The sequence below is a fragment of the Boleophthalmus pectinirostris genome, unplaced genomic scaffold (genome assembly GCF_026225935.1).
Source record: "Boleophthalmus pectinirostris isolate CB_2022bp ecotype Guang Dong unplaced genomic scaffold, ASM2622593v1 HiC_scaffold_23, whole genome shotgun sequence".
Taxonomy (NCBI): domain Eukaryota; kingdom Metazoa; phylum Chordata; class Actinopteri; order Gobiiformes; family Gobiidae; genus Boleophthalmus; species Boleophthalmus pectinirostris.
The window spans coordinates 11,603,006-11,629,795 of record NW_026571207.1 but is presented as its reverse complement, the minus strand read 5'-3'; the positions used below and the strand labels follow the sequence as shown (position 1 = coordinate 11,629,795).

Sequence of the window (26,790 nt, the reverse complement as noted above, 5' to 3'; positions counted from 1 at the left end):
AAATATTTCTTTATTAAACCACTACATGTGCAAAGTTGATATGAAATACATCTACTGTAATCATCACAGCAGTAGATCTATCAAGTTCCACTAAACAAGCAACAAAATTGTAGCACTTTCACACAAAAAATTTGCCAAGCTGGTGCCATCTAGTGCCTCCGCTCAATTTCATTTCTCTCCAGCGACTAGGTCAGGAATTAGAATACAGTAGACGGTTTGCAAGAACCCCGGAAGTTGTAGACCGTGCACCGGCCAATCAGCAAAGAGCTAAACCAACTCGAGTTGCAAAAGCAGACTGCATGCACTATCTTCCTTTGGACTTCCTTTGTAAATACAAACTTCACATTTTTCATTGCACCTTTTAATTCGCAAGTTCACCTCGCAGAAACAACAGTGATCATTGACAGAAATGTTCTTTGTTTGCTGTTGTGCCGGCAATTACTTGGACACCACTGAACGTTTTGGCACATTACATATGTCACGACCAAATAGCAGCAATTGGTGGAAGAAAAGTACCTGCCTCCTGTTAAGTGAACAAATCCTAATACTGCGGTCAGATTTTCCACGAAGTGAAACCGGCTAATGAATAAGGCTAACACAAAATTTCTTAAAGTTATCAAAAAAATCCATATATCGATTCAGTAGCCCACGATAACAATAATGTATCACTAAATGTAGTATCACGATGTATCAATATTTAAATAGTTTTTTACAAATCACTACTTCCAAAATATGTCAGTGATTTGTTTTTTCCTAGTATTTTGTAAAATAGTTAGTACTACTACATACAAAAAGCTTTATTTTTATTTCTATATGTTTTTAGTTTTAAAAAATGGCGACACAAATATTTCTTTCCTGAGCGATGAAGGCTAAGATGCAGTACAATCCAGGAATACTCAAGCATGCATGAAACTGAAATTAATGATGAAGATAAACCACAGTTAAAAATTCTCAGTCCATTTTGCATAATACTCCCTTTTTAATCTCCCCAACACTTGACATTTTAACTAATATATAATAAATATGCCCTTTTGCAGTCGGCTAAATGCAGATTACAACATAGAAGGTGAAGTTGGTTGGAAATGTTAAGAAACTCAACTGGACTGTGATAGAGAGTGGACTTGGCCATGTTGGCGAAGTACAATTTATCTTGATGCAGGGGACCTTTGCGCCACCGTGTAGCCTGTTTTCCCCCTGACAAGCGTAGTATCCAGTGCAAAGGGTGATTTAGCTCCATGACTTAGCCTGCGCCACGATTCCAATTCAGACTTAACTCAAAAAACGCTGTTCGGAGTTTGCAGTTAATCACTAATTATAGGCCGGACAGTGAAGGTTGATCTATCTCAAGTGGCACGGTCCCAACGGCCCCAAATCAGAGCGAAAAGGGAAGCCAAGGCCCTTCTGGATCTGATGAATGGGAGAGAAGAGAGGAGGAGAGAGGAAAGAGGAGAGCAGTGAGTAGGAGCCAGCAGTGCAAGCAGCCAGAATATCTCAAAGGAGGGATAGGCATAGTGGATAGGATGTACTACAGTATGTCCTGAGATATCACAGTGTTGACAGATGGAAGTTAATATAGGAGTTATAATATTTTTGGACAATCTCAAATGTTTAAATGTAAGAAATATTGAGTTAAAATCACTAAAGGAGATATACCGTGCTTCTATCTGCTTTATAGTTCTAATCTTTGACACCCATAGATCATTATGTTGTACTTTTGAGGTTTAAAATTGCAATATTTGAGATGACTTACCGCTAATTGAGGTGTGTATCCCCTTTTAAGAAAAACAGGGAAGTAAGTAAGTACTGTGGAGTGGGTATGAAAAGGGGGAGGGGGGAACTGGGATTTTTTTTGAGCAATGGCGTCTTGAATGCAGGGGAATAAAGATTACGCAAGCATGCATGAATCACTTTAAATATAAGTTTGAGTTTGAGAAGGGAAAACACTAATAACGTGGTTGCAAATGTTGAACTGTTATTGTAAAGTAGTATATCTGTTTGCTAATTGATACTTTGCAGTGATATCGTGCTGGGGGTGTTTTATATGTGTGTCTTTTGGTGCAATGCACACAGTAGCAAACACAGCCAAGATGTTTTACAACGTGGTAGTGTTCTAGTCAAGATCGCACAAATCGAGAACCAAGACCTGTCCCAGACCACAGGGTCCCCACACCGAGACGAGACCTAGACCTCTGAGGGTCGAGGCCGAGACAAAACCCAAACTTTTAAAGGCCGAGATCGAGACAAGACCGAGACAAGACCAAGACCAGGGCCCATCGAGGCCAAATCGAGACCATCTTTGTAATTTTTAACATGTATTTGTATTTTGGCCATTATTTTGGCACATGTATATGAATGCAAAACTTGAGCCGACAGGAGTGTTACTTGGATATACAGAAATTGTGCAGAATTGTCCTTTCATTGCTCTTCAGTGTAGGGACCAGTCTCAAATACAAAGTTGAAAAAACTGAGGCACTCAAAAAGTAAAATCACGCCAACGCATTTCGGCCCTTTGGCCTTCATCAAGGCAAACTCAAGAACATATGTATCAGTGTTTTTAGAAATCTATCTCCATTTTATCACTCGTCGAGTTTCAGACCTCGAGACCAAGAGAAGACCGAGTCCAAGCGCCTTCAAGACCGAGACAAGACCAACTCTAAATGCGGTCGAGTCCGAGAAGAGACCAAAACCAGTCTTGAGTACTTTAACACTACAAAGTGGATTTTCAGAAGTTTGTGATCTATAATAGCGTTCATGGTCCTGTTTAGGTGTTTGGTTTCCAACGAAAAGATGAGGGTGACTAACTAAAAAACTGCTTGCTTGCGACGGTAACTTTACTAAGTGTAAATGATTTATTTTAATGCACAGTCATCTCATCTGTTGTACTTCCAACCAATCCAGCTTTTTCTGTTCAGATTGTATGACAATAAAATCAGATTAAGTCTAACTTGAGCAACAGAGCTTCTAACAGAGTAGTGCTTTCAGTTAGCATCGTACCCCCAGGGAACGTTGCTAACATCAGCGATAAAGTATCAAGAGACATTTTGTATTTCTCTTATTCCCCATTATTACTGGTAGTAAAGAAACCAGATCCCTATATAAACCAAGGATTCTCAGTCCAGGAAAGAGCTACAAAGTTGAAGGCTTTTTTATTCACAAGGAATGCTTTCAGATGTAGATGTATTAGTTTTGTCTAATCTTATAATGCAGTACATAATATAGGTCAAGAATACACCTTAAAGGTCTCATATTGCTCTATTTTCTGATCTTTTATAATGCTGTTCCCTCATTCACATGTGTAACACACAAACCTGGCATATTTAGGCTGAGTTGTTCTCTCAAACAGAAAACAATCTGTTCCACCTTGTGAGGTCATGTGGTCATACAGGAAGTGCTCCACTGTGTTTTTAAACTCCATACACCTTAACTACAATCATTTGGTTGATTTCAGACCTGGAACTGCCCGTCTCTCCTGAAAAAAAACTTAAATGTAGCTGTTAACTTGAAAACTACCGCTTCATGACATCACAAAGTGGAACAGAGCATTTTGAGCTTTGGAGATGTAGACTGACTAATATAAAGAGTTACTCGAACATGTGTGAATGAAACAAAACACAACTCCAGGTATGTTTTTGGTTAGGTAACAACATTCTAACATGACTTATAGCTCACAAGAGTCAAATTTGCTTAATATATGACCTTCAGATAAAACGGAAATAAAATACATAATAAAATGCAACTGTGTCAAGCATTGGAATTCAGTGTGATTTTACCAACTAATTTTGTCTATATAAGTGGATCATAGTAGTTAAATTTTTACAAAACAATATCACTCAATGTTTCTGAAGTATAGTAACTGAAAACGCCCCACCAGCAGACCTATGTAATTATAATGCAATGCAAGTCCATAATTCAAAAGTTTGTCTTGCTTATGTTTTGTCAGCCTGTCATTTCTTGTTTAAATTCTGTTCCGTAGCCACATGGCGTGTCAGCCCAGAGTCAGTGACAAATGAAGTTAGCAGCTCCCAGTGCATTAAGACACAGGGAGGGTACTCTAATGTTTAAGGGGGATGTAATGGATTCTTGTCAGTGTATACACCCACCCCATATCAACGCTATAGCTGCTGGTAGTGCTGTATGAGGCTGGTGTAAACATCAGTGACAGAGGACGACAAGTGGAGACTGCTCAAGTGAGGCGAAGTATATGGAACCACATATCAGTATTCAGGAGGGAGGAACTGGTCTTGTTCAAATGCTTTGAACAAATGTAGTCATGACAGGGTTTCTACCTGTGATGCAACAATTCAGGACAATTCAAATTAGGCAAACAGTGTAAATGAGGCAAATACAACTCCAGGTATGTTTTGAATGAGGGAACAGTGTTATAATGTTCAATAATTATGAAGCTTAAGGGTCCTGTATTGTGGAAAATTGACATTTGTGAGGTTTTAGTCATGTTATAATGCTGTCACCTCCTCAAAAACATATGTGGAGTTGTGTTTTGTTTCATTCACACATGTTTGAGTAATCATTTATTATTAATCTCTCCAAAACTCAAAATGCTCTGTCCCCTTTTTGATGTCATGAAGCAGTAGTTTTCAAGTTAACTTTATTTCTATAGTGATCAGCTATTCCAGGGCTGAAACTGTCCATGTTATTCTAGTGAAAGTGTATGTTTCAGTGAAGCACTTCCTGTACTTCCTGCACTTCCCTCCTGCATCACAAGGTGGAGCAAATTGTTTTCTATTTGAGAGAAAAACTGAGCCTAAATATGCAGTTTTTTGTGTGTTAAATGTGTGAATTAAACAAAACACAACTCCAGGTATGTTTATGATGAGGAAACATTTCTAAATTAAAAAAACAGCATAGCATGGGCCCTTGTGTAATATGGTGTGTAATTTGTGTCCTTAAAGGCTTATTAATGTTAAGGTAGACTTTATTATCTCCTTAGGAAAATTTGCATTTGACCCATCTTTCAATGCTGCTAGGGCAAACCATCAGGAGCAGTGGGCACCACAATATACAGTGCTTGGGAACTCATCTACAGATCTTGAGCTGGTCTTGGTCAGGACTACATTAGCTGGAGGATTTTACCTAATGTGCATCCTTCCATTTTCTTCCACTTATCCGGGGCCGTGTTGCGGGGGCAGCAGTCTGACTTCCTTCACCCCAGACACTTCCTCCAGCTCCTTCAGGGGAACCCTGAGGCTTTCTCAGGCCAGCTGAGAGACACAGTCCCTTCAGCGTGTCATGGGTCTTACCCGGGGCCCAGTGGGACATGACCAGATAACCACCCGAGGGAGGCTTCCAAGAGGCCTCCGGAACAGATGCCTGAGCAGCGGCTCTACTTCGAGCTCCTACCGTGTGGCTATGCTCCTCACCCTATCTCTAAGGGAGTGCCGAGCCACCCTGCTGAGGAAACTCATTTCAACCACCTGTATCCGTGATCTCATCCTTTCGGTCACTACCCAAAGCTCATGACCATAGGTGAGGGTAGAAACGTAGATTGAGCGGTAAATCGAGCTTTGCCTTTGGGCTCAGCTCCCTCTTCACCACAACGGTCTGATACAGTGACCGTTTCATAGCCGATGCGGCACCGATCCGCCTGTCAATCTCACGCTCCATTCTCTCCTCACTTGTGAACAAGACCTCGAGATACTTGAACTCCTCCACTTGAGGCAGGGACTCTCCACCCACTTGGAGAGGGCAAGACTATAGGGGCCTATTGTGCATGTTTTGGGTTAATATATATACCAGGTCAAAACATCTGTAATTTTGCAATTCTTCAATAGCAGTTAAAACTACCCACCAGTCCTGTCACTATAACACATTTTGAAGTCCGATATATTGCTGAAGTAAATATAGATTGTAAATGTTAATACTTAAACTAATTTATGCCACTGACACAGTAACTCTAAAGCAGATTTAAACCACAGAAGCTATTCTAAGTCTACAATATTGTAAAAAACAGGAGCTGAAAAAATAAACAGCAGAATGAAACACTTGCACTGTAAACTCTTTGCATCTGTAATGACTCATAGAAGTTATTAATTCAACTTTCTGCCGCTTAAATCTTATCATATTGCAAAAAATAACCACAAATTTTTGTAGCAGTGCAAAGAAAATGTACACGATAAAAACTGAACACCCAAATATATACTGCTCCAGCTTTCATATATTGAATGAATAAGTATAGTTATTATCGTGACAGGCCTGAGAGACCTTGTTGTTTTTAGAAAATTATTATATAAATATTTAATTTAGTCTTTTTTCTTGTTAATATTCTCCCAATTTTAGCAGAAAAATCAGATAAAAACATTTAAAATTTGAGCAACATGATATCCCCCGCCCTCTCCTCATCCACCCACGGTCATATTTCATTCACCGCACACTCGTAATGATCAGAACAGTGTCAGCTTCCCCTCCCGCGTATCCCTCCTGCATTTGATCCAGCGTTTAGACCCGTTCCCTTTCTTCCGATCAATACAAACGACAAACCGCGTTCCCAGCAGAAGTCATTTCCATCAACTTCTATGAGCGGCGCGGTGTAATTACTGGATAAACCTGGTGTTTGTTTGCAAAATGGACTACTGATTTGCTCGTTTATTGCATGCTTGATCCTGCCTCTGATCCTTTCATTAGACAGTTCCGCTCTTATGAATATTAACCATCGAATCAATATGCGCCTTGCCCACAATGTTCTAAGGTTAACAAGGCACAGAACCCATGCATAAATATTGCACGCATTGTCTGGTGAAATTAATATTGCATAAAGGCCAAAAACACCTGTTAGGTATGGAGGCTGATGCAAGAAGGAGGCAACGTCGAAATGATAAGGTTCAATCTTTGTCAAACTCATAGCGGTTGTGTCACATTGGCCACGTTTACATGATGTTTTTTAATACCGAATTAGCTGTTCTGAATGAAATAGTTCTGAATTAAAATGTTTTCCTCTGAATTTACATGGAAATAATTATTCTGAATTGAGGTTTACACGGAAAACACGTTAAATCGCCTTTATTTAATTTCGCTCAACATCTGGGGGTCGGGAAGGGTTCTGATCGGATCGGGGAGCATGAATGTATTTAGTTTTTACTGAACCACTGATTGTTGTATTTGGAGTGATTCGTGCATGTTTGAATAATCTTTATTCTCCTTCAAGTAATATGCCATTGTTTAGAGAATTCACGTTTTCCCCTATCCACGCCCACTGTATTTACTTCATTCTCAGCGGAGGATTCAACAGTGTTTGTTGTGATGACATTTATAATAACTTACTGTATAGGGGCAGGTGATGAGATTTCTTTCTTGTATTAACTCAATTTAGATCAATATTGTGATATAAAATGTCTAAAATATAAAGTAATGATGCATGGATGTCATAGATTATAACAATAGTTTATGTGTTTGTGAACATAATTACCATGAATCATTTTATTTCGTAGGCCCCATCCACATTAGTATGTATTCGAGTCATTTTTGTTGCGGATGCAGTGTTCGTCCACACTAATCCAATGGAAAATGTCTCCAGAGACGGAACGATCTGGTGCTGCCAGCTCCCACGATTTCATCCGAGTACAGATCTGATCCAGCACTGTGTGGACTCCTGAAAACATTGATACACTGAGGAGCTCTAGTTGCCGTCCTTATTGAACCACGTCACTGTGACTTGCGCCTTCCTGATTCGCTGGATTTGTGACATCGAACATGACTCTATTGCAGAAAAGAGTTTAAACAAACCATAGACAAACAGGAAACAGCGTAGCTAGATTGTGGAAACAGAAACGACGTGTCTGGACGCAAATCATGTTTTTTTCTCACTTTAAATTAGTAGTTTATTTTTTTCCAATGTTTACAAAATTGCTTTGTTGGTTGTAAATGTATTTTAAAATGCTAGATTCAGATTTACTGCCTGGTACATATACTTGTAAACATTGTTATTGTAAGCCAAGATATGTCCATATGTAGAGGAAAATGTTCTTTTTTATGTGATCTCTATGCAATTTTATTTTCTTCCACACTTATGGTCTTGGGGTTTATTAATTTGACCATTTCCAAAACCATTTCCAGTGCTCTTTTCTTTTCACTTTCACTTTCACTCTCCTGACAGTTACATCATAGTGTATTCACTCCTGGGCTTTTGGAGTTGTGTTGAAATCCCATACCTGTTTAAACTCTTATAGCAGTAGACATGTTTCAAAAGAATCTCCTCACTGCTGGATACAAAGTCTTTTTTTTTTTTTTTTTTTCACTTCACTTGCGCTCTCTACACAGGATCGAAAGTCAAAAACTGTACGTTACTGGTATGATGCGCCCATAGAGGAAGGCCCGTTGAGATGCATTCGATAAAACACTGTGAGAAAGTAAACACAAAAGCCATGAAATGATCCAATAAGATGCTGGCTCACTACTCTACTGGCAAATACACACTGTAGTGAATGAGCTCCATTAGCATCTGGTTCAATATTAGGCTAAGTGAAAATTCAGAGTGACAACACAATCCTGTACGCCATATGTTCTGCAGTATGGCACTTAACTCGTATATTTGCATGGAGATATAGATCTGACAAAGCCAAGTTTTTACAGTTAAATAAACACCTGAAATTAACTAAATCCAATCTAGTTCCGTTTAATGTGGATAAAACAGCTAAGAGTTAACAATTACTACTCCATAGAAGTGTAATATCCCCTCTTGTTGTGGCAGAGGTTGGGACTGGTAAATCGTGACTAGACTCAAGTCAGACTTGAATCACTATTTTAAGGACTTGAGACATGAGTTGATAAAATAGACAGACTTAGGACTCGACTTGGACTTGAACATCAGTGACTTGTGACTTCACTCAGACTTGAGGCCTGTGACTTGAGAAGACTTGATGCGTTTCCTAAAAAAAAATAAAAATTGTATTTCTCTTTACAGCTGTTACATGTGATGCTTAATTTTACAGGAACAAACTGGAACATGTCCCTCCCAGTTCTCTGTTTGTTACTTTGGATGTAACTGTGATCTGGTGTCCTCAAATGTACTACAGTAATATACATGTAGCCAGGTGAACTATAAAATACTGTTTTTAGAAATAGCTGCAATTCTCTATGTAACCAGTAGGGGGTAGTGTGGTCAGGCTGGGTGATTGAGTAGTTGCTAGAAGAAGCACGTGTGACGTCAACAAAGCACAACAAACTGAGCGCCTCAACAAGAGACTGACATAAAACGGTGTGTATTAGTAAAAATGAACATTTAAATGATTGCTAAACATGGAAATAATCTTAGATATTGTTAGATAATGCTTTAATGAGCCTCATATCTCAAGGTTATTGTTGTTTTAATTTGTAGAATTGAAGATTGATGTAGATTGACTTGCTGTCCTGAAAGGTGTGATCCTGCTGAGTTGCTCACGTAGGGGAAAGGTTGTTCTGCGTGAAGGCATGAGTGTTAAATAAGAATCACATGTAATATAAAGAACTGTTTAGGACTGTTTATGTTCTGTAAATTTAGAGGGGAGAGAGCACTGTCCACGTCCTTCAGAGTGCTGGGTTGGTCTGGTTGGTCAGTCTGTCGGCCATTTTGCGAGTGAGTTCAAGTTGACGTTACACAGTGTTAATGACTAATGTAATTTTATTTTGTGTACTTGCCAATTGAAATGGATACTAAGTGGTGTTTATTCTTTGGTTTATTGTAGGATAAGCCCACTACTGTTGTCTTTTCTCTAGTGTTGTTTTTTATTTTATTGTTGAGAGAACACATTTTTTGTTGGAACAAAGACAAAAAAAAGCCAGATATTGTGAGTCCTGACAGTTGTTAACCATTTAAGTCAACTTCCCCAAAAAAAGCCAAATCAAACCTAAATTAATGCTGCGCTCTTCTGAGGACAGTCGGGAAATTAAAATTACCCACTTTATTACTTTTGGAAGCTGCCTGTGTCTGGTCCATTATTCCTAGTTACATACAACAACATACAGTACAATACAGTAAAACAGAGGGAACTACAAATAACATGATCCTTCCATTTCAGTACAGACCACATGACAAAATAACTATATATTAATTATTAAGCACTTTTAAATCTGAATTCTTTCTATTCTGACTGTAATGATTCGCACTAAGATCTTGAAATTTTAAAAGGAAAAAAAAAAAGCCTTTCTACAACTTTTATATGAATACTCATATACCGTGACTTTTTAAATACAATTTAGTTTAAAATTCATTTAAATTGCTCAAATCTAAGCTATATTTGGTACTTTGGTTTAAAGACGTGAAATGATTTGAAGCTCAAAACAGACAACTTGGACTTGACTTGGATTTATGGGGCAGTGCCTTGAGACTCGACTTGGACTTGCCTCTATTTGACTTGAGACTTGGATTTGAGTTAAAAGACTTGAGACTTACTTGAGACTTGCAAAACAACGACTTGGTCCCACCTCTGCATTGTGGGCAGTGGCTCAGTTTTATTCTCAGTCGCCCACCAACATGAAAGGCCACTGTTCAATCTCAGTTTAGAATATCGCTGTGTCCTTTGGCAAGACACTTCACACAGTTTCAGGAGTGGATTAATGGTGCATTGTGTAACTTTTCTGTTGGAGGGGCAGTTTACTTTATACTTTTCTCCATAGAGATGTTATTGCTTTGTCTTGAAAGTTTCACAGTATGGAATTAAACTTTTCTATCTTCATGGAGACCAAACCAGACCAAGTTACAGGTCAGATCTGTGAATAGGCAACCGTGCTCACAGTGAAAATGTCTGTTTTATGTGTTTTTGAGCTATAAAACCTCATGTAATTGAATAAATGTAACGTAGAACTGTTTAATGCAGGAGTGAATAATTATTTTTCCCATGGGGCCACGAGAAACAGAAAATATTGCGGAGGGCTGGGCCAAAATGCTTAACTCAGTTCTGCTTAATATTAATTGTATTTCTTCATAAAAAGCTGTAAATAGCATAGTTTTGACGCAACTAGTCAGACTGGTAAGAGTTTATGTTATGACTAAGCGATGAAAAAGTGAGGTTGCCTTACAAAAAATGTAAAAAAAAAACAATAAAAAATTTTAAAACACCTCTAAAATAAAAGTAATGCAGCTTTAGTCCATGCATGAGATAAAATGATAAAATATGTTTATTTTGTAATTCCAAATTATCTTAAATGGGCCAGTCAGAGTCAACCAAAGGATTATGTGACTTCGGAGTTGGACAATGGCCAGGTCTGGTTTAATGTCATACTGTGGAACATTTCAGGCAGAGCAATGACAGACCCACAACTAATTGGGCACCTTTAAAATAAAACAAATACACAGATTTCTTCCATATTAATAAGAAACAGAGAGAAGAAATCCCTGTTACTTCCTTCTCCACACAGCACAATCCGCTTTTTGTCCCGAAATCTATAACAGTCACTGCCCCCTGTAGAATCCATGGTATAAAGCAGCTAATTTTAAACTAATCCCGCTTGCGAATTTACCAGGCTTTAGCGGAGTTTCTGTGGGCTAAAGAGAGATTAGCGTTATCCACTCCTCTGCCTTCTCTCCACTGTGCCAAAGATGACCCTGCCCGGCTTCGCTAACCCTTTCTCCCACTTCAAAGACACAACGACCGCGCCCCAAAACAGAAGCGCTTGGGAAGGTTAAAAAGCGCCCGGTTGCCTCGGGGGCCAGAGGTCACAGAAGCCGGCGTTGTAATTGCCGACGCCAGCTAGATCCTCGCGTTGAAGTCAACAGTGTGCGGACCTTGGTTTTCATTAGCCGTGTATTTCATGCCTCCAGGAGCAGAACAAATTGAGTTGGTGTTTCCCTTTTTGCGCGCTAGCTGATTACTCACGAGAGAGATTAAAAAGAGCGTTCTTACATAATGCGGTTGGAGAACGGGTTTGTGTACATGGTTTGATTGAAAGCAGGACACACTGATGTTAAGTCATGAGTGGGAATGAAGGGGGGTTTCGGAAAACATCACAGCAATCTTATTTAATACTAGGGATGTAACGCTATCCAAATCTCGCAGTACGATATTATCACGATATGCATCTCACGGTATGATATTTATTGCAGTATTTTGGAGAGCTTAATATATTTGTAGATCGAACACTTTTTTGCTTTTAAAATACCTTGACAAGATTTTGGTGTGAATTATTTCCATCGTAAACCCAAGAATTCAAGTAAAAAAACATGTTTCTTCATGTTGTCTGCACTGAAATGAATCATGGGATATGTAGTTTTTGAGGTTTATAAGCTGTTGCTACTATAAAACCATGCATTTAAGCAAGGGATCTTGTAATTCGATATATTGTGACAGTCCACGATATAATTGTGAGACTTTTGATGATACGATATCACGATATTTTGGTTATTGTTACATCCCTATTTAATCCAGATTAATACAGGCAGGTAAAAAGTAAATGTTGCTCAGCTGCAGATTTTTGTTGCACTATAGTCTTGGGTCTAGTCAATAATAGAAACGATAGAGTTCCACAATCCGTGTATCATTTGGATCAAAAAAACAAACAAAAAAAAAACGACTATTTTCTTCATTATTTGTCTCCAAAACCAAAATGAAAAAAAAAAAAAAGAAAAGGATAACGATTCGTTCAGGGTTCTCCATCTCTCTCTCTCAAGTCCAAGATTAGCCCTGGTTCAGTCCTGGTTTAGTCCTGGTTCAGTCCTGGTTTAGTCCTGGGATCAGTCTTGGTTTAGTCCTGGTTCAGTCCTGGTCCAGTCCTGGCTTAGTCCTATTTTAGTCCTGTTTCAGTTCTGGTTTAGTCCTATTTTAGTCCTGTTTCAGTACTGGTTTAGTCTTGGTTCAGTCCTGGGTTAGACCTTTTTTAGTCCTGGTTCAGTCCTGGTTTAGTCTTGGTTCAGTCTGCCTGCAGTGCAAAAGTCCAGCATCGCAGTTTAAATCACAGAAACGAGAAACAAATTTGAAAACTGAAAATAACGAACTGCTTTCCGTTTTTTCATTTTGGTTTTGGAGACAAATAATGAAGAAAATTCTTTTTTCATTTTCTTATTTTTGGTTTTATTTTGAAAAAAAAAAAAAAAAAAGGAATGAACGAATGATACACAGTTTTTCCACATGTGGGAATTTACTTTCAATATTTCATGGCAAAGTACAGAGTAATTAAATGGAAAAACTCTCTCTTGACCCCCATCTGGAAGTATGGTATTCTAGTTGTAGCATTTGTTTTCATTGCCATAATTCGATACACTATGAAACAGACAAGAGTGTGAAATACTTGGAGATGAAAAAAAGTGGAGGATAGTTCATGTAATACTTCTACTTCTGACTGCTACTTCTTAAGGGTCTATGTGCTGCTATTTTTTGATCTACAGTATGTTTTAATGTTGTTTCCTCATCAAAAACAGACTTGGATTTGTGTTTTGTTTCATTTAACACACAAACCCTGCAGATTTAGATTAAGTTCTCTCAACTGAAAACTCTCTGTTCCACCTGGTGATGTCATGTGGTACAGGAAGCGCCCCACTGTTTTTTGAACTCAGTACACTTTCACTAGACTCATTAGGATCATTTCAGCTATAGAACTGCTATCTTTATCTCTGAACAAAAAGGTGAAAGCTGTAGTTGTTAACTTGGAAAACTACCACTTGACATGACATCACAAGGTGGAACAGAGCATTTTGAGCTTTGGAAATGTAGACAGACTAATAATACATGATTACTCAAACATGTGTGAATGAAATAAAACACAATTCCGAGGAGGTAACAACATTATAACACGACTTAAAGCTCAAATAAAGAGTCAATTTTGCGTAATATACCATCTTTAAGATCAAATTCTGTTTATTTTAATGGAGAAGTTGAGAAATTATTGTAAAACAACCGGTAAAATATGATAAAAAGATGGCCAGTTTGTGTAAAATGGTCAGTGTTAATGTGTACCAACAAGTCAATGCCCTATTCTCTGGTAAGCTTTAAAATGGCTTTGTAATCCAAATAGAGCATAGAGGTGTTGTGGGCTACACATTTTTTTTTATTTTTTTGTTTCATGTTGAATCAAGCTATTCATATAACTGCACTCTCTCTCCCCTGTGTTTAAGAAGCCTCAGAATTTCTCAGTATGTAATTTAAATCCATCCAGAATTCTTTCTTCCATTTTTATTTTCATCCCCGGGGTTTATTAAGTTGACCATTTCCAAAAACACTCCAGATTTCTCTCCTCACATGCAGCCTTTTCCTTTTATTTCCCTGGGTTTCTGCAGTTATGTAGAAATCTCCTTCTTGTTTAAACTCTTAGAACAGCAGACATGTTTTAGAAGAATCCCCTCACTGTTGGATACCGCATTTTTATTTTCCCCTCCACTTCAGACACTCGTGTGTGCTCCAATGAGCTTTTAATAAGGACAAGAGACATTGCTGCCATGGTAACCAACAATAATCAACATCCTAAAAATCTACTCAAGATGTCATGCAAACTAATGGGAGCAGGACTAAAGTAAATTACAGTGTTTCCTTGAATACTGATAATTGGACCCCATTCAAAAATATGATATGTAGTTTTAAATTGTTTATCACTATGGCAACAGTTCTTACTTTTCATCATACTGAAACTCAAACATCAAATCTCTCTGCTTATGCTGCTTCCTTACATTTGCATCTATCTAGACATGTTCCTCATTATATAGTTGAATTGTTTTCACCGTAGTAATTTCCTGTGCAAGCTGCACCAGAGCAGCATAATGAACACTGGAAAATAATGTTTATTTTTTTATTTATTAGGCATTATTTTTAATTCTACACCATGAAATACTAATTTAAAGGTACTAAAGGCCATGTTTAAATGTCAATAACAACACAAATCATGGGTAATGTGCTGTTTTCAGACTCTGTTTTTATTTTTAAGGTCCGTTCAGACCAGGAGTGTCAAGGCGTCCAGTTTACATGTAAAGTCAATGTGGACATGTGTCTAGGGCATCCTATGTTTTTGTGGTGCGTCTTCAGGTGTCAGCACCGCATGTCTTGAGTGTTCAGGCATCAGAGTTCTGGACATGTATCCAGGGCATCGGCATCAGAAGCAGGAAAATGCTAAACTTTTGGCGTCAGACGCGTCATGTCAACCAATCAGGGATGACTATCCAGTGATGTAGCGATGTTATTATCGGAAAGAAGGTGAAGAAAGAGAAAGACCCGAGAACTGGGGCATGGAGCCACAAACATTAGCGGAGTATGATGGGATTATGTAATAAATACACTAAAGTCACTCTCTCAGCCTAGTCTGCCATTGTTCAGGGAAAGACAGGGCAATGGACACGCATCGGGGGCATCTAAACTCAAATGTAAAGGCGTCCAACTAAAGGCGTCCAGCACGTTTTTTGATGCTCTGGGCTGAACGAACCTTTATATTTTTTGACAAGATGGCCACGGCATTTGCCATGGCAACACAACAAAATTTATTTATTTATTTATTTGGTTTATTTAGCAGGGACAGTTTACATTAATCAACATTTCTGTAAAAGTACCAGAATTTGCCAGAGAGACTATTTTTCATTTGTAGTCCTTAGACAGATGTTAAACATGGTCACCCTAAAATCACAACAAGAATTATACAAAAGTGCATTTGTACTTAACAATTCATTTAAAAAACAATGAAAATACTAACAACCATAACCACAATGTACACAATGAGAAATAACACAATAACCCACACTAGAGCACGGAGCAGGAGACACACACTGGGGTGGGGAGGGCGGCACACTAATGATCGCAGGTTTGATGAGTTATTAGTGAGTTTTTAACATGCTAGAGAGATAACAATCTCTCCAGGCCTTTGTATGACTCATTGGTCTGCTCCATTGTATTAGCATGAGTAGATCTCTATAGTTGTGGACACAGACTCCGCAGAGACACTGATAAAGAAAGTCAGTTCTGTTTTAGCATTATCACATTAATTATGCACATGTATTTACCGAGCGTTAAACTTCATTTCAGCCCATTACTTTGCAAATTGCAGTAATTGCCTTGCCTCTGTGAATTTCAAGCTAAAACAACATCTGTCTCTTTGGCCCACACTGCGGATTGAGACACTTTTGCATTCTATAAAGCGAGATAAAAGATGCATTGTGTAGCTTTTTGTCCGTGGAGGATGTTATTGCTTTGACTGGAATGTTTCACAGCATGGCATTAAATCTTTCCATCTTCATAGAGATCAATCCAAATCAGGTCAGATCTGTGGAGAGGCGACCCCGCTCACAGTCATAATGCCTGTTCTTCTTGGTATTTCTGAGCTATAAAACCAGCTGTAATTGAATAAATGTAGAGCTGTTTAATGTCATACTGTGGAACATTCCAAGGAGAACAATGACACATCTATAGAAACAAGCAGGTGACCCCCAACCAAAATGTTACATACTGCACCTTTAAAAGTGCTGAACTTTATTTTCACACTCTTAAAAATGGTTAAATGGTTTGCATTGGTCCAAAGTTATTCCACATTTACTGTATGCATTTCAAGCATCCTAGTTATTCACCACGATGAGTTTATAAACACTTTTCACAACTTTCAGAAACCACTGTGGGGTTTTGCCGTGACGGTAAAGCTAAAAACAACTAGCATGCTAACAAAGCACACACCTGGGACGACAGTAGCTCAGCTGGTTTGTCCACTGACCTGAAGCTTGGTGGTTCAAATCCCACTCTCGTCATAAACATTGTTGGTAGAGTGGGCAGTGGTCAGATCCCTGGACCCACAGGTTGGTGGTGCTAATCCAGCTGTTCTTGGGCAAAACATTTAACCCACCTTACTTCCAGTGTCTGCGCTCACTGGTGTATGAATGTGTGTGTGTGAATGGGTGAGTGGATCCTTCACGTAAAGCTCTTTGAGTGCTCTGAAGGTGGAAAAGTGCTATATAAAAATGTGACCATTCATCATTTTTTTATAATTTATCTCATTAAACAATAAAACAGATTATAATTAGACATTACACAAAGTAGACAGCACACAGCAGACATATCTTCACCCCAAGAGCCGCTTATAAACTATATTTGTATCTTCAGTACAATGTTCTTTTAGGTTCAGTGTTTTTGTTTTTTAATTGAAATGTGTTTGCTAGACAACCTGCCAACTTGAACCTAAGTTAATCTTAATTATGAAAATCAAATCAGTTTTGTACTTCAGGTATAATTTGTTTTAGTGTTTTCATTCCTTTCTATCTTAAATTGCTATCTTGTTTTTGCGATTAAACAGCAAATTAACTTTATTCTAACTATCTCTTGCCTTTCATTTGTTGTAGAAAACCACATTGTGAAAAGCTCGAAATGCAGTCAAACTGATTTAAACATCTGAACTATGAACACATGTTGGTTCTTAGGGGTCAGCCCTATGTTCCCTCAGCCCTATGTTCCCTCAGCCCTATGTTCCCTCAGCCCTATGTTCCCTCAGCCCTATGTTCCTCAGCCCTATGTTCCCTCAGCCCTATGTTCCCTTATTTCTTAGATTGTTGTTATTTCTAAGATTTTTTTTTTTTTTTTTTTTCAAAATTTTACAAGTCAAGTCATTTTTATTTTATACATCTGTAGTCAAGTACTGCTGTATTATAGGATTGGTGTAATTAATGACCAAATTGGTAGAAATGAGGATTAAATATGATGCAAATTATGATAAAGGAAATGTGGGAATAGAACTGAGGGAACATTGGCACGCTCCCGGTTCTTACATTTGCTGTAAAATTATAATTCTGTTATTTTGAACATTTTCTTTATTTTGATTTCATAATTTTTGAATAATTTAAATTGAACAGGAATTAATTTGGTTGTAACTCAGCGGAAGAGGTACAGGTTAAGTTGGTTGATCAAGTGAATATTTTTTATGATACCAAAATTACCACTGCACCACTCGATTACCTCAATACAAAAACATAAGTCTGTCTCAATATCCACTTATGTACCCCTTCTGTAGTATTTTCATCAAAACTACAGTGACCAGACGTCCCTATTTACCCAGGACAGTCCCAGTTTTGAGCCCTGTGTCCCCTGTCCCAGCAGATTTATACAAAATCATTAATTTGTCCCAGTTTTAAACAAGAAATGTCCCAGGTGTCACTATTTTTGACCAATTTGATTTAAACCTGGACTAAAGTAAGATTAAACCAGGACTGAAACAGGACTATCACAATTTTTGATTAATCTGATCCCAGTAAGGAGGAGCATAAATTGTCTTTTGTTTAGCCAAAATACCTAAAACTGTGTCTGCAAATGATCATAAAGCTACAGAAGCTCCTCAGAATATGACCACTGTTGGGCAAGTTACTTTAAAACTGTAATGCTTTATTTATTATTTATTACTGTCATTTCAAAGTAATTAGTTACATTATAATATTACTGTATTTAAAATGTAAGACATTACATTATTATTGCAGTACTTTTAAGTTACTCTCACCAAATCTTGTAATAATTTTAGACTAGAACTTCGAATCTAGGACTGCCCCTGAGAGAACCCCCGAGTGTGATCGGGTGTCAGCTACGTTTAGCTCCGTGGAGCGTGAAGTTCTACGCTGGTCCTTTCACTCGCGATCATGGTTTTTGCGGGCGCACCTCTGGCGTTTCACCGCTGCTGATATCTCGGTGATTTTAGCGAATTTGTATGAAGAAAAACGAAAAACCCACCGCTTGAATCCAGGTTAAAAAAGCATTGTAATGCACATTACTTACTGACATTTGTACCCAGTAATATATTACCACTTTTTTCTCTGTAATGCCTTACATTACTGCGTTAAAAAGCAACGCATTACAGTAATTTGTTACTTTTATAACGCGTTACTCCCATCACTGACTATGAGTGACATGAGAATGCACTATCTTACTCACTCTTTTCACAGTTTTACTTATACCAACCATCCCAATGCGGGCATGTCTCAGTTTGGAATTTTGAAAATCTAGTCACTGTAATCAAAACATTTTTACAGCTACTTTTTGTACTTTTTTATTCATTATGATAGATGTTCATAGATAATTCATACGTTTCTCATTTCTTGTGCAGATGTGTACCTCCTGACCCTGCCTGAAGACCAGAAGTTGAGCATCACTGTGGCGACAGTGGGCCAGAGTGTGGTCCTGAGCTGTGCCATCAGCGGCGAGCGCAGACCACCCATTCTGTGGAGGAGGAACCAACAGTACCTCAACTCTCTGAACCTGGAGGACATCAATGTGAGTGACACCGATGAGCTCACGGACACGACTGATGCTTTGCACTGACGTCACGCTGGGGGTGTTCTGTATGCATGTCCATTTACACAAAAAACAAAACATATAAAATGGATTTAAACCACACATTTTCAAGAGCTTGTTATGAACACGAGCCTTGTGACTGTAATTTTATGTGTGAGAGACTTGTTTTAGTGCGCAGATCATCTAACCTCTCACCAGTTGTAAATCCAATTAAATCAGCTCTTCAGATTGTGTTAAACTAAAACACAGGTTAAGTCTAACTTGATTAACAAAGCTTCTGACAGAGCAGTGCTGTCAGTTAGCTTCACACCCCCAGATAATGATGATATCAGCTGCAAAGTATCAACACCAGTAAGTTAAGTGGGTCTGTGCAGCGTGGAACATATGGCAGTAGTTTGGCATATTGGTCCACTCATCTTCTTTACAAACTTTATAACAACATTAGATTGCATGGAGAGTGGCATAATGATCGAACCTCTTAGCTACAAAGTCCCACCCTTGTATAGGTCTTTCTGTGTTGAGTTTGCCTACGCCCTGTGTCGGCGCAGTTTGAACTAAAAATAACTACCGTATTTTTCGGACTATAATGCACACTTAAAATTCTTAAATGTTCTCATAAATCGACAGTGTACCTTATAAACCCGTGTATTAATTCTGGTTGTGCTTACTGATATCGAACCGATTTTATGTGATACACGGCACTCAAAAATCTGTCAAAATGTTTTAGTAGGACTTCAGTAAACTACGAAGCCGCACTGCTTGATGGATAGTCAGAAGCCTCATGGAGTAATTCCAAGAGAAGCTGATGCAAATAAGCCAGGTGGTTTTAAGTTTATTTTCTGTAAAACATATATTGACTCCTTCTCGTAGGAAAAAAAAAAAACTTAAATGGTCCACCCACATTCACATTCATAATACGCATTCATCAAGACAGGGAGGCAACGTCGGGTGAATTACATCACGATCTGCCAATGGATCGTGGACGCCTGGGCTAAGGCATCAGTCTCAAGTGTCGTCCATTTGTTTTGCTTAACACACCTTATAATCTGGCGCGCCTTATGTATGAAAGTAGACAAGAGAATTCAACATTGATATTGCACCTTATAGTCTAAAAAATATGTTTACTTATCAAAGTAATGCATTTTAAGATCAGAATGAATGTGTACTGATAAATCTGCTGCAAGTACAAACTACTATATTCTAGATAGAATTTTTTTTGTGTGTGTGTTTTTGTCTTCAATTAGGTAAGGTTACTTTATTTGCCATTTGTACTAAAAAAACAAACAAAAAAAACACACACACATTGGAATACATGTGCAAGAAGCTTAAATTGCACCATGAAACATTAAAATCACTATATAAACAAACTATAGCATATACAACATTAAAGACGACACTGACACTGTGAAATAAACAGCTATAAAAGATTAAATAGCTAAAATATTAAGGTTAGTGTATCAAAATTTAGCAGAGGAAAAGCTGTTGGCATGTCAAAGTCATTTTCAATCTGGTTCTATAAGTCCTGTCTGCAAGAGGAGGAGTTTTAACTTGAAACAGGTTATAGGTCTATTATGGCCTACATCCTTCACCACTGTTAAATTGAAAATGTTGAAATGTTTTGATTTCAAAAGAATGTCCAAATGCCTTCTGAAACCTTTTCCACTTTGAGGGATTACACTGACAGTGGGCACAAATGTGACTTTGAGAAACATTCATATTTTACCTTCTATACACTCTACTCAGTTGGGTAGCAAAACAGAACTATAACTTGAATGATAATCACATACTTAAAGCTCAGTGAACAGATTTCAAAATGAAATCCAGATGTTTTGAAGAGGCACTTTTAGAGCTTCATCTGGTGCAAAATGCAACAAAATTTTAAATTTGCTCATGTTTTATCATCCGATAATTTATAAGGGCTTTTTACCACTAGATTAAGCAATTATCAATATAAATGACTGCCACCCATTTCTAAAAGCTTTGTTAGTTCCAGGCATAAGCTGAATATTTCAAACTAAACAATGTGAAAGTTTTTGCTAGTCTGTATTTCCAGTAAGTAGTACAAGGTTAAATTGCAAAGCATTTCTTAGAAATCAATCCTTCAGTCTTGCATCAGACTGTTTACAAGTTTATATGTATACAGTGTTGCCTGGGAAAAAAAAAAAAAAAAACATAAGCAAAGAGTACACGCTGTTTATGTACATCAAACTTTTTTTAATTTTAAATTTAAATTTTAATGTTAATATAATGTCTGCCAGAATTGACATGGTATTACTTAAAAGGGATGTACCCTATTTTGCCCCAGTATACTGTGTGCTGTTTGCAAAATGTTTTTAGGAATGTTGGTGCACCGTTAGCATGCTACAGCATCACTGTTGTTACTATCATTGCCATGACATTACAACCCTACTCCTGTTTTGAACACATTCATAAACTCATTAACACTGTTAATAGTTTGAGTTCTATGAATGTGTTAAGAAAGTGATAATTAAATCTGGGGAGCTGCAAACAGTTCAAAATAAATATGCTGACATTTTTCAGCGTCACGTTTACAACTTTTAGGCAAAAAATAGACAAGAAAAAAAAAAAGCTGTGAGCGGACTTGCATCTCATGACTCTTACTTGACCTCAAGTAGGGCCACCTTCTGCTTGTCTCTGGGCCGCTCCATGAAAATGTTTTTCCTTTAGCTGTAATATTCCACGGCATGGCATTAAACATATCTAGCTTACTGAAGAAAGCTCTGAAATATGGTTTCAACTTTCTATAACTTTCTATTTCCACTCAATCATACAGTTGAAGTTCCACCACGAGAAAGTTAAGACAGTCAAAATTAGCTTCAGCTCCTTTAAAGTGCATCCAAACAATCTCTCTTCTATCAAATTCCTTTGAAACTGCCTCAGAACACCGCGCACAGGTCTGTCGGTAATCCTGGATGTCAGTTCCTTGTCATCTGCTGTGTGTTTTGAGACTTCCGAGCGACGCTGGCACAAAGCAAACGATGAAGGCTCGAACCAAAGGGCCTGAGCCTTGGAGAAAAGACCTAGTTTCCAACCCGTGGAAAAAAAACGTGGCAGTAAAAAGCTTTTATTTAAGACCTGGACCACCTCACGTCACTTTCAAACACATCAAACTCTCTTCCTGTGAGGCCAGACGCAGCTAACATGTCCACCGCCCCCTCCCTCTCTCCTCCCTGAGCTTGGACACCGCTGTGCATAATTAAGTCAACACTGTCACAGCAGATAAAGGGAGTCCAGCGAAGCCTCTAATGTTATATTAAATGTTGATGACCCTTAAAATGAGGGAGAGGCGGCCAGCTGTCGCCACTCAGCCTTGGCAGCGCCCACTGGCTCTGGACTAAAGCCTGCTCCTCATGTCTGCCACGAACACAGTGAAGTTGGACGGACGGGTGAGGCTTTTTGTGCGTGAGGTTTGAACTTTCAGAAGGCAGTGGCAGTGCTGAGGAATGTGTGATGTGGAGTTCATTTAAGTTTTGTCCGTGCGGTATGATATAAAGATTATTCCAACCTAGATAGACATGGATAAATAAGGGACTAGATTGATCCAAAATTAGCAATGATGTAAGCGTATAGCAAGAAGCAATTCATGTTTGTATGATCTCCCTGTGTCTGCATAGTAGGGCTGCAAGATGAATCGTAATTGAATCGAAATTGCATTTTGAATGGACATAATTAGCAAATCACAAATATTGCAATTTCTGAAATAGGAAATATTGTTCTAATATCATGATCCACTCTGTATCTACTGTGACCAGACCATATGTTTATATAACAGCTTGAATTTATGGATATTTTGGCATTGCTTGAGATGTGTATCCAGACTCTTCCAGAGTTTTACACCACATATAGACACACAGAAACGTTTTACGAGTAGTTAGAACATTTTGCAATTTGAAATTTCCATACTCTTTAAAATGATAAGTTCTCTCTCTCATTTTGAAATTGTTGCATACTCTAAATAAAATGACCAGTGTATAATATTTTACAAGGTCAGGAATCTTTAGGAGCTTGGATTGAATAAAAAGATAATGCGTGTGTTCTAAAAATCAAACTTTATGGATAATTCGCAAAGCTCGTTTCTGTAATATAACGAATGAAGTGGACATTGGTAAGTGTTCCCCCACACTTCAACACAGTATGTGAAAGAAGGGAGAACCAATGAACAGTATAGTACGAAGGCATTTTGATCAAGGTAATATTTACACTTTGTTACATTTTCAATTTGGACACCTTCAATTATAATTGGTAACTCTGTGTTAATCTTGTGATTGCCAAACATCATTGCCTTGGTCTTATTTAAGTTTAATGACAATTTATTAATATCTATCCACTTTTTTAAAAAATTAGTTTAGCTCCTCATTTGGAGTACTTATGAATTCATAATAATTGTGACTGCTATAAAATATGTTGGAGTCATCTGCAAAGAGTGTAAGTTTTAGTGGCTGAGATACAGTACATGTATCATTTATGTATATATTGAACAGTTTTGGTCCCAAAACAGATACCACAAGCAGTGCCAAGTTTTTTTTTTTGTTTTGTTTTGTTTTTTATATTTTCCCATTTGAACATATTGCACCCTTTCTGTAAGATAACTTTTCAACCAGTTCCATTTCAAGTATAAACAAGTATTAACATAATACCATATTGTTCAAGTTTATGTAGTAATATTGAGTGATTGATAGTATCAAAGGCTTTATTAAGGACTTAGACAAACTTTATTGATCCATAAGGGAAATAATTTGGACAATTAAATAAGCAGCAAAAATAACAAAAATAACAAGAGACTGGTGTCAAATACTGCATAATTCTATAAATATATGTACAAGTAAAAATACAAAAACTAAATAAAATTAAATAAATTACTATACCTAAATACTAAAATACCGTAGTAATACAAATTTATCTCACAAATATATCTCACAGGTTTACTTACAGGTGAGTTTTTGTACAGTTGTATGGAGCATGTAAATACCATCATTTCGTCCACAAACAACAATATATTATTCTGCATAAAAAAACTGCTAACCCCCTAGTTTAGATCTGTGCAACCATGTTCTAAAATGTGATTCTTGTATTAGTTTGTCACTTTGTATTTCAGTATTTTTATAAATCTTACTAGATGCACTTGAAATTAGAACTTTGAACAGAATCATATTGTTAAAACACAAATCCAATTGAAAAGCTTGAAGGATGCTTATGAATGTTTTATGTATTTTGGTGACCTAGAAAGAGTTTGATGGTTTTGCTGCTGTCATGTAAGTGAGCAACATGCAAAATACAATTAGAGAGTTTGCAGGTAGCAGATTTTGATTGGCAGTCAGGGAGAAGTGGCAATGTTTCATTAGCAAAATGCAAAATGCTGTTGTGATAGCGCTCTGAAGAACTGTGACATAGCACGAAGAGCAAAGGGAAGGGGGGACTCAGTGTCAAAAATAAAACTGAAACTAATCACACATTGTTATAGGTTTGGCTTAGGCAAATACAGCATTTTCAAAACAATTAAAGGTAACATGGTGATCTACGCAAATGTGACCTTTGTGAGATTTTAGCCAGATTATAATGTTCTTACCGAGACCCGAGGTCTGAATGCCGCATGACTCCAAATTAGACTTTAGCCCGGTGAGGTACTTCCGGTGCGGTAGTGCTCTTTTCTCCCGCAGGCACACGCCAATACACACGCGTACATGCACAGAGCACAGTCTTGTGTATCACGTGATCACTTTGACCAATCAGAGAAAGAGGAGCACAACTGAAGGATTTTGAGAAAAAAAAGAGAAAAAATCTACACAAAATCCGACATTTTTGAAAGTTGTAGGTGCCCTGTCAGACGAACACGAGCAGTTTGTGATTACATTACTCTATGAGAAAAATCCTTTCTCAGCTGGAGTGATTTTTTCTGCTGTAGTACCAGTGAGTGGCCACTACATCAACTGGAGGCAACTACAAGCAGCCACACCCGATGCAGTTATTTTAATAGATCCATGGTTGTTACCCAAGTTACATTTCAGAACTTTAAACCCCGTATAAGCCCTCCCACAGCTTTAGATACTCATGCAGGTCCCTGTGGCTGTTCCAAAGTCCAGACTCCGAACGAAGGCTGATCGAGCCTTTTCAGTCCAGATGCCTCGGCTTTGGAACGACCTGCCTGAGGAGATAAGACTCGCACTATCAGTATCGTCTTTTAAATCACTTCTTAAAGCCCTTTTTATCAGTTGGCCTTCTGGCTTGATTTTATTCCTTAATATTTATTTTATTCTATTTCTGTTTATTTATTATAATTAATTGGATTCTTTGCATCATTGTCTGTTTTGTATGCTTTCTTTTTATACTTTTTGTATTTTTCATTGCTGCTTCTACAGCACTTTGTAAACCTTGTTTTTAAAAGTGCTTTATAAATAAAGATTTATTATTATTACCTCATCAAAAACATACCTTAAGATGAGATTTTGTTTCATCTACACATATTAAAACCATTTATTATTAGTCTCCCCACATCCCCAAAGCTCAAAATGCTCTGGTCCACCTTGTGATGTCAGATAGCAGTAGTTTTCAACTTAACAGCTCCTTTTACCTTTTGTTTATTAGAGATTGGAAATTCCCAGGCTAAAATGATCCATATGATTCTAGTGCAGGTGTATGGAATTTAAAAACAAAGTGGAATGGAGTATTTTCTGTTTGAGAGAAGAACACAGCCAAAATAGGTAGGATTTTTGTGTTTAACATGTGTGAATGAATAAGGAACGTGTGATGAGGTAACAAAATTATAACATAGATCAGAAAATACCATAATATTTAACGATAAGTAAATCTTTGTTGCATAATGTATACATAAATCTAAAAAGAAATTGCAGTAAAAGAGTTTATTCAAAAAGTGTCCTGCAAGTATAGACAGAATCACACATTGCGTTAACACATCGTCAGTCGTCGTTACAGAGACGTGTGGATGGAACATAAAAGGCAGCACTGTGTTGCCAGATCCAACGGCGAGGTCCAAGCATCTGGGAGGACGCTTATCGCCTTCTGAGAGATGCAAAAGTGTGATGGACGTGACCCGTGGGCCGAGGCAATTCAATGAGTTTGGCAACATTTTTCTCTCTTTCCTAACACTCAACAATGTCAGCAGATGAGAGCAGATTGCCACTTCAAAACTCAAATGACACAAAATATAAGTTAGGAATACACAAAAACTCCATATGTTCCGGAGATATAGAAGTGTTTACGGAGATTATACAAACAATCAAAAGAGATAAACATTAGGCCATGCACAATCTTATGTAGAGCAGAAATGGCTTTGTTGGGAAAGATGGTTCAACTGCCAGGATTGCTTACGGCACTCATCATTTATGTGTAATTATTTATGATTTCTGAACTTCGTGTAAACGCAGGACACTGATTGGAGGAGTCACTATTCAGATTTCTATATCTCTATCTTCTCAGTGGGTTCTGCTGTCCACAGATCTGGCCTGTAACTTGGTCTGTTACTCTTGAACATACTAAGCAAGGCAATAAGATCTCCACGGTTGAGGCCTAAGTTAGCTCGTGGACATCGTGCGTGTTTCTGTTGATAGCGGTACTAATTACAAATGTGGATTTCTCCTCCCCAAACTAAAAACTG

At 37.8% G+C, this 26,790-nt stretch overlaps 1 protein-coding gene across 1 annotated transcript in view; it reads left to right on the top strand.

The window, feature by feature from the left end:
* fstl5 (follistatin-like 5) overlaps positions 1-26,790 on the top strand; it is a 531,686-nt gene that overhangs the window by 338,984 nt on the left and 165,912 nt on the right. Inside the window, exon 7 of the mRNA XM_055159513.1 lies at positions 18,970-19,136. Within this exon, the coding sequence (XP_055015488.1) occupies positions 18,970-19,136 (167 nt within the window). The remainder of the gene's footprint in view (positions 1-18,969; positions 19,137-26,790) is intronic.